Here is a 9,114-nt window from a genome sequence, read left to right as displayed (position 1 = left end):
CGCAAGTGATTTTTCTTGATAGATCTCACTTAGCTTCTTCCAATGCTTCTTCATTGTAGGTTCTTCATGGACATTAATTAGTATAGAGTCTGGAAGATATGATCTGATGAGACTTTTAGCTTTTTTGTCCCTCACATCATATTTTGCAGCTTAAGTTGGATCTATAGACCTCATCTTCTTTTCATTGACTACATCACATAGATCTCGATCAATCAATAGATCTTCCATCTTCATCTTCCACATTTCAATGTTTGTGCTATAAAACTTCTTTACATCAATACCACTTATAAGGAAGCTAAGGTGCGCAGAATTGCTTCCTACACTAATCTTTGAGAGGACAATTATGCAAACTTCACTAACTATTGTAGAGGTCTCAAGAAATGCATAATAACTTAATCAAAATAACAATGAAGTCATTGCAAAATGATTACCATGGGGAAACCCTTCTGGGAGAAAAAACCCACCCTTCAAAACCCACACAATGTATTCTTAAATCTAAAAGATTACAACACACTTGCAATGCAAGTTCTTATAGGAGAACACCACCACAACTTGACCTTGGACTTGGACTTAAAGAGATGATCCTTCTAGCACCAGCCTTTCAAACTAAACTTGATGATTCAAACACCTCCTTGATATGCTTGCCATCTGTGCAATCCTGCAACATAGAAATAAAAAACCTCTGCACAAGCTCCCACTCAAACCTTGATAAACTCAAAAATCCCTAAACCCAACAAATAGAACCAAAATTGGCTAGGCTCTGATACCACTTGTAAGGAAGCTAAGGTGTGTGGAATTGCTTCCTACACTAATCTTTGAGGGGATGATTATGCAAATTGAACTAACTATTGCATAGATATCAAGAAATGCATAATAACATAATTAAAATAACAATGAATGCATAACATAATGATTATCATGGGGAAACCCTTCTAGGAGAAAAATCCCACTCTCCAGAGCTCACAATATATTCTCAAATCAAGCAGATTACAATACACTTGTAATGCAAGTTCTTATAGGAGCACATCACCACAACTCGAACTCAGACTCAAACTCAAATAGACACTCCTTCTAGCACCCAGTCTTGGAAACTAAATTCGATGATTCAAACACCACCCCAAGCGCTCCCTTTATAGTGATTTACAACTTGGAAACCATTTGTGGTCTTACAAGATCATGGGCCAAAACAATGGGCAAAACAACCATGCCACATGTTATCCACTTATCATTTGTAACTCCAAGAATAGCATTTTCGTCCATAATTTTGTCCTCTTATCTAGACCCCCATAAAAGTCATCTAATGAGTTGTTTACACTCTAAAAATAGATCTTCTACATTGTTCTAGAGAGTAGACACATTTTTAACAAATTGTACACCATTTTCCAACTCATAAACATGTGGAAAACTACCACAAACAAATTCTAGAGTTTTCTAACAAAAAATTGGTGTTTTTAAGAAAAAGCTTGGAAGGTTGAGACACAATTCTTAATAGTTATGATGCCAATTGTTAGAAAGTAAAGTTCTCTAACACAACTGGGAGGTGAATAAGTTGTCTTCTTAAACATATTTTATAAAATATATTAAATTAAAAACATGCAAGAAATCAATGCAGCAACCAACAGACAACAATCATGAATAGTGAAAAAAGATATGTTAACTAGGGAAACTAATGATCAGAGGGAAAAGCCCAATTGGAATGATGCCCGCATGATGATGTAAAAATATCAATGTTCCTAAAATATGAATTAAAATAAATATAATCTATACATATGAGTCTCTCTTAGGAGAATTTGAATCCTTTCTAGGAGATTCCAACCCTGTTAGGAGCTATTCAAAATGTGTTAAGAGTTTATAGGAAGTCAACTAAACACACTGTCCAAATTGCTTCTAAATTATCTTCAATAAATAGTTGTTAGGCTAACATATCTAAGATTGAACTAACTAAATACCAAATTAACTTTCCAGTAGATTTATTTTAATTACTTAACACAACATCATCACCAATCTCTACTCTAATCTTAGGATTTGTTCATATTAGAATGATCCTATATTAGAACACATCGATACACACTTACAACCAAAAAACAATATTTCCTTTATACCGAGTCCTAAAACAATTAATTATGTCACCCTTGACGATTTAAATTTTTTAATGAATAATATAGGACCACAGTAATATATTGCATTACATGTTACATAACTATTTACAATTTCCAAAAGAATGCTAAAAAAAAGTTGGCTGGCAAGAAACAACCCACATGCTATCCTTCACAAGTCTTTATAAAATGATCACAACATTCTTCCATGTTGAAGAAAACATCACAAACGTGTGCTTAACCTAAATTCAAGCCCAATGATAAAGACTTTTACCTTTTTGAAAAGTTATAACTCGAATATTAGTACTCTATTTCTCACAACCTATTCTAAGAATAGTTTTCAACAAATCTTTAATAACATCCACAAATCTTCATGAAAATTCTAGTGAACATAGCTAGAGCATTAGGACATGTTCCTAAATTCTAATATAAGTCCAAAAAATTTAAATTTACATCCTCTAAACTTGCACAGTAAAAATTCTACCAAAACTCTATGAAAAATAAAAATAAAGCATATATTTTCACATGAATGGAAAACTAAGTCATGAATACAACACATTAGCACTCAATCAACTCTGCAAGAGTCCTTATAATTTATCCCCATAAGCACATAATGCTATTTATATGACATTTAAGCCAAATATATAATCTATTGACCAAAACTTCATAGTCAAGTAGATTAAGCCTTCTTTTCAATAAAAAATGTAGTCCTAACCTACTACGATACACCAAAAATCAAAAAGGAACCAAGAGTAACAAGACCTAAAGAAATGCTCATCAAAGTTTAATCATTGGAAATGTACAACATTAGGGAGTTAAGTTTTCCAATAGAAATCTCCATAGATGTGAAAAATATGGGATAGCATAATTGAAGTTCCTAAATAAAATGATAGAACTCCAAAAATAGAATCATAATTTGGTTGAAGGGCATATGATAGAACCCAATGTCATAAAACAAAAGCTAGACCAACATGTCATACAAAAATTTGGAAATGAAAATTTGTTAATAGTTTGACCTAAAAAGTATTATTTGACTTAGTGCTTTGATTGTTTACTATGCTTGAGAGATTTTGACAACTTCTAGAACCAGTTTGAATAATATTTTGAATTTTTTTGTGAGAGAATTGTTTGGTAGAGCACACACACAAGACACAAGATAGTTCACTCACCACTTAAAAATATATAGTATGTTATTTTGAACATGTATAAGTTTCCCTAGTTTTTTGGATTCTCTTCCTATGGCTTGAAGGTATAATGTAATCAATTGTCACAAATAATCGAACAAAGGGAAAATAAACTTGGAAGGAGGAGGTGAAAAAGATACTCAAAAAGAAAGTATGTAATAAACAAAATCTATCCCTAAAAAGAAACTGGCTTGATAACCAAAATCCTTCCCCGTGCTAAGTGTCTCATGAGTACTAACATATTACTAGACTATTGGACCTCACATTCAAAGAAACTCCATTGGCAATTGTGTACTATTAAGTACAAATGGTAAGTGTAAAATTCTTCAAAAGATCTCGGTAGTCTACTTGGATTGTTCCCCACACAAAGATTAAGACACCTTCCAAGGTGAACCAAGAAAAAGCTAACTAAAAGGTTTCTAGTAAGCAACTTTACTCAAACCAATCATTGTAGTCTCAACAAGAGATTAAGGCCGTAAAATGCTACCAAGTTTTTGAATGACTCAAATTATTAGTGCAACAAGTAGGGCACACCTAAGAAATTTAATAATTATTGAATCTCTAGATTAAAAAAGATGTCTCTTTGGAGTCATTCCACTCCTCAAATGTTAATTATCAAAGTGGGGAGGAATCATCTATAAAAAGCATGTTTTCTTATGGGTCATTCTTTGGGGATTTTTTTCCCATAAACCTTGAAGCCCAACTCAAGGTTACTCAATTGACTAGAGATTAGATGCTAGAGTCCAAATTTTAGAATATCCTAAAAGGAGAAGAGAATTATCATGTACTTCTTCACTTCACCCATTGTGAGTAACAAAAATGTGTACCTACGCTCATACGAATTCTGGTTGGCACAATTTTTTTTATCACTTTATATAAACTTTTTATTATTCAACCCTTTTCAAGGGTTATTGCATTGCTTCACATTAAATTTCTCAAGGTAGGTTCTTTGTCTAATCAAGGGTGTATCATTTCTCATTGAATCACATCAGTCTTATAAAAGAATATATAGAAGTGACCCAACTTTTTTTTGTACACAAAAAGTAGACTAGACCTACAGCATAATGGACTAAATAATTACCTTAGACAAATTTAAATATTTATTGGAAAATACTAGGCCAAAGGGTTCCTATAATATTTCCTAGTTTTACTAATCTACCAAAGGCACTTTGTTATAATTAGATTGGTATTACTGGCAATATCCTTACAAAATAAGAATTTTTTTTTATGTTTAACTATAGAAAGCTAAAGTCAAATGACCTAGATTATTTCATAGCTAGTAAAAACTAAGATTAGATGCTCAATGGTGAGACCATTATTTTTGAATTTAAGGAACAACCAAAAGGGTAATGAGCTCAAAGTGTTTAAATTGACATTAAAGAAAATATGGTTTCTTGAACTATCAAAATAATTGAAGTCATGGCCCTGGAAGATACCTATTTGGTTGACCACATCTAAACTAATTCTAAATCCCTTTATTCTAATGTTAGGTTATATGAACTAATGTATAGAGTAGAAAACCTTGTATAAGAACAAGAGGGTGTAAATTCTATTAAAAATAATTGATTGTATAATCCTACGAGCCCATTAAATACTTTTTTCATGTTGCCACTATCAATTTCAACAACTTCATTGACAAATTCCCAATTATTTAAAACCCAATCCATTGACGACTAAACACGAGAAGGATAATTTTTGTTGAAATAACTACTAATGATAATTACCTCTATCATTGATTTACTATTATAAAATAATTAAATATATTAATACTAATTGTTTATCTTCCATATAATATTTTAGGAACTTTTTGCATAGAGAATTAATTGCTTCTTAAAAGAGTTACTCCTCTGAACATTGAATAAAATTGACAATTGATTGATTATATTATTTTTCTCATATATTTAAATTTGTATTCCTTTAAATTTGTATTGATTTACATGTCATTATGAGCTTTAAATTACTAGATTTCACTTGCGCCTTTAACCTTTTTATATTTCTCATATATTATCTATTGAATTAAATTTTATACTACTTATGTTTAGATAGCATAGTTAATGGTGTCGATATCTATTATTTTTACATAATTCTATTTACTCTTCTTTAGAATAAATGAAAATTAAATAATGTTCATAAATGCTACCACCAAGTGCACGATTATTTATTATCCTATTATGCAATAGGTTTCAAATTATCTTCATTTATCAACAATTTATAATATAATAGTTAGTCTTTTTGATATTTTAATCTCTAGTTTGACCAACAAACCATGTAGTAACTGCCATATTAATCTAGAATTGAAACACCTAGGAATGTTTATGGAATGTGGCTCACATTTAAAACTCCTTCAACTCAACATAGTCATTTTAGCATGTAACTAAAGAGTGGGATTGAGAACACATGTGAAAAAGCTGAATTACCATTTATTATTATTATCAAAGACTTAAACATGAATGCTTAGGATTAAAATAGAAAATAATTTATTTAGTATAAATGATGTTAGATTAAAATTGGAACTTTGTGCTAAAAAGAGGTTAATCTATCTTAATAATTGTAATTTATATTAACGATTTCAAGCTAGAATTAATTGATTAAGCTTATTTAATGAATTAGATTAGAAGGATAAAATAAATTATTGATGAACTATAGAAACAATTAGATAAATATTAATTTTTAAAATTAATTTTAAAATAATATTAAGATTATGCAAGAGTGGGTACAATAAAAGGATAAATTGTAAATCTTTTATTTAGGAAGTCTGATTTGAGTCCATTTGAACTTACTAAATAATAATAATAATTCATCACAACACATAATAATTAATCTTAATATAATTTCTTACTGATTGATATATATATATATATATATCCAGTAATGTAAAGCTCACAATGACTTGTAAATTTCATTATAAATCTATGGGAATACATATTTTTCCCTTAAAACGTTATTCCCATGGAGGGAACATCTATCCGCCAAATGAAACACAGTTGACCAAAATGACTGGTCTAGACAATATAAATAGTACTGGTCCACACAATATAAAAGTTACATTTATACTGTACTTTCTGCTAAGGTCGCCTTAAGAATAGTGGGCCTCTGACATCTCGTAAGATTTCTTACCTCCACATAACAGGTAAAAATATTATGTTCAAAAAAGTGCTCTGGTTATTAAAAGTTATACATTCAGGCGAAGGAAGTAAGCTTTGTCTCGCGGGGACCAGTGATTGATGCGTCGAGGAAGACGTCAATGGTAGTGTATTTGTAGTCTGGATAGAGCGCTGAAACCTCAAGATCATCTTCTCCTAATTCAAAGTTCGTCTGGTCGCCTTTCACAAATATATTATGCAGAACACAAACTGGAATGTTATCAGGATGAGGCAGAGCTGCAATCAAGTATTGTGTTATGTCAGTAATAATGAGGATTAAGCATGATACATGAGAAAAACTCAGATGGTTAAAGAGATAAGAAAGTTACTCTGTGAGAGATTGATCATCTCAGATTCTGACAAGTAAACTCTTTTAAAACTGGTCCCTGTTTTGCTTTCCCACAACGAGACAAGCTCACTCTGGCTAATTATGTTCCCCGGCGGCCTGTAAATCACAAGCCTGTTTTCTGTTCTTGGGTCGTTTGCAACCATAATAGTAAAAGCTGCAACGTCGTCCTCTAAATTCAAAATCGCTGCAAAACATTCAAATGACAGGTCAATTCTATGTGTCCCTGCTTTAAATACAACCTATGTACATTATAATCATAGACGTATTGATATTTTCGGTTACCCCTCTGTGATTCCTTTCACATTTTGTACCGATTGAAACCCAATTGATATGATATACCTTTTGTGAGTCCATCGCCATAAATGACAACTTCATCCAATTGAGGATCTTGCCGAGGATGGACAAAATAATCGACAAAATAAGCTGCAAAAGAGTTGGCAGAAATGAAGGAATAAGGAATCCCCGCTTGTTCAATGGCCCTGCGGATTGTCTTTTTATCATCGCATATACTCTGAAAGGGAGGGAGACCTTTCACCCTATCTACGTCGTTGCCAAACTCGGAGGGGAGAAATCTCTAATTCCACAACAGGAAGTAGTTGAATAAGATATTTGTTCTATGCATCTTAAATGAATACAGAAAATACAAGCATTCAAAATTTGTTTCATACCTTTATATTCCCAACTTCCTTGATGGCTCGTATGATGTTGAGCTGATCCATATGCTGAGGAACTGCGAGAGAGGATATGATGATATCTACTTGTCTAAATGCATTTACTAGGCTTTCGTGATCATATAGAGACCCCTGTATATAAAACCCAATAAGAATCAATTGGAAGCTTCAACAGAGACAAGGGGAACAACAATTTTGTAGCTAGATTATATAACTTACTTGAAGTGTAAGAACACCCATATCTCTCAACTCTTCAAGTTTGACGGCTTTGGAGGAATTAGGAGTAAGAGATTGTGGCCTTACAAGAACATAGGTAGGGTAACCAAGTAAAACACTGGCTTTCGCCATATATTTACCAAGGTATCCTGTGCCTCCTATAATCAATATCCTGCTCCTTCCCTCATTACATCTCTCACCTATGGACGGCATCCTGCTTATTTCAGTTTCTCCTCTGTTAAAGAAATAGAAGGACAAACTGTTATCTTTTCCTGAAAAGAGATAGATGGATATATATGTAGGTGTGAGAATGTATTCTTGCTAGAATCATCCAGTACCATTCAAATTTCAATGTTTTGATATTAAATATTTCGTGACTTCTATCTTGGCATCTTATGAAACCTGTTGAACGAGTCATAGCTGTTGAAGTGTTTCAATCATGGCGTCATATGAAACGTGTTCAAAGAGTCATCGATAGAATTGTCTTTCGCGTTCGTCGTGTGTAACGATTCCGTGTTTAGAATTGATTTCCCATTATCCTCCGCCCACAAAATTATTTTAATACACAGATTATCGTAATTAGAAGCTAAAACTTCGGTTTTTACTTTCAGATTTCAAGTCATAGCTGTTGAACGTGTATGTTGTTTTTTTTTTTTTTTTTTTTTAGGGTTCAGACCTGCAAGGCAGGTCTATGAGGCACGAAGCCTGCGAGCTACGAACTAGTGAAGACCACAAGATAGACATTTTACTAATCTAATATGGGCCCACTCATGCCTGAAACCTCTTCGGCTTAGAGCCAAGGACTGACGGCATCCACAAGGAGCCCACCAAGAATCAAGTCTTTTTGAGTGTATACTAATTTTTAATTATATTGAACGTGGCAATCCACTACTTGTGTCTGATCACTTTCATCGAAGATTGATGTCGTAGAGACTCTATCTCCGCAGTTGATAATTCCATTTCCATCCACCGTTGCACCATCGAAGCTTCTTTAAGGGTTTTTTATTTTTGTATGTTGTTCATTATTTCCATTTCCATCCACTGTTGCACCATCAAAGCTTCTTTAAGGGTTTTTAATTTTTATCTTGTTCAAGTTTTGAGTAATGAGGATGTTGTTCATTAGCGCATGTATCAAATATTCATTTAGTTTTTTTCAGCTTGTCTTTAGATGAAACATTAAAACTATTGTTAGACCACTTTCATCAAGACGTGGTGTATGTATGATCAATGCATGTTTCCTTAGGTTTTGTATAATAATTTGTATCTGTGATTGTGAACAGTAATACAATTTTCTTTAATAGATAGAAATAGATATTCATTAGGACTGTTAGTTTGCAAAAAGAGTTCTGATTACATTTTTTAATTAAAGATAAAAAGAGCATTGCTTGTTTTCATAGTTGTGGTATTTATTTTGTTTTTTTTTTTTTTTTGATTTTTTTTGTTTCTTTTCTATAT

General features: G+C 32.2%; 1 protein-coding gene across 1 annotated transcript; it reads right to left on the bottom strand.

Annotated features, from left to right (window-relative positions):
* Window positions 1–6,076: 6,076 nt before the first annotated feature.
* Window positions 6,077–7,946, bottom strand: LOC149546635 (isoeugenol synthase 1-like). The gene is made up of 5 exons (XM_089791311.1): window positions 7,663–7,946; window positions 7,441–7,575; window positions 7,112–7,346; window positions 6,753–6,956; window positions 6,077–6,660 (listed from the first exon to the last, which is right to left on the bottom strand). The coding sequence occupies exons 1-5, from the start codon at window positions 7,870–7,872 to the stop codon at window positions 6,461–6,463; spliced, it is 984 nt and encodes a 327-aa protein (XP_089647437.1). The 5' UTR covers window positions 7,873–7,946; the 3' UTR covers window positions 6,077–6,460.
* Between the last annotated feature and the right edge of the window lie 1,168 nt (window positions 7,947–9,114).

Source organism: Cupressus sempervirens, chromosome 7 (assembly GCF_028749045.1).
Source record: "Cupressus sempervirens isolate cs-2001-9-10 chromosome 7, ASM2874904v1, whole genome shotgun sequence".
NCBI classification, from domain to species: domain Eukaryota; kingdom Viridiplantae; phylum Streptophyta; class Pinopsida; order Cupressales; family Cupressaceae; genus Cupressus; species Cupressus sempervirens.
The sequence above is the reverse complement of the archived record's forward strand: the minus strand, read 5'-3'. Positions and strand labels throughout refer to the sequence as shown.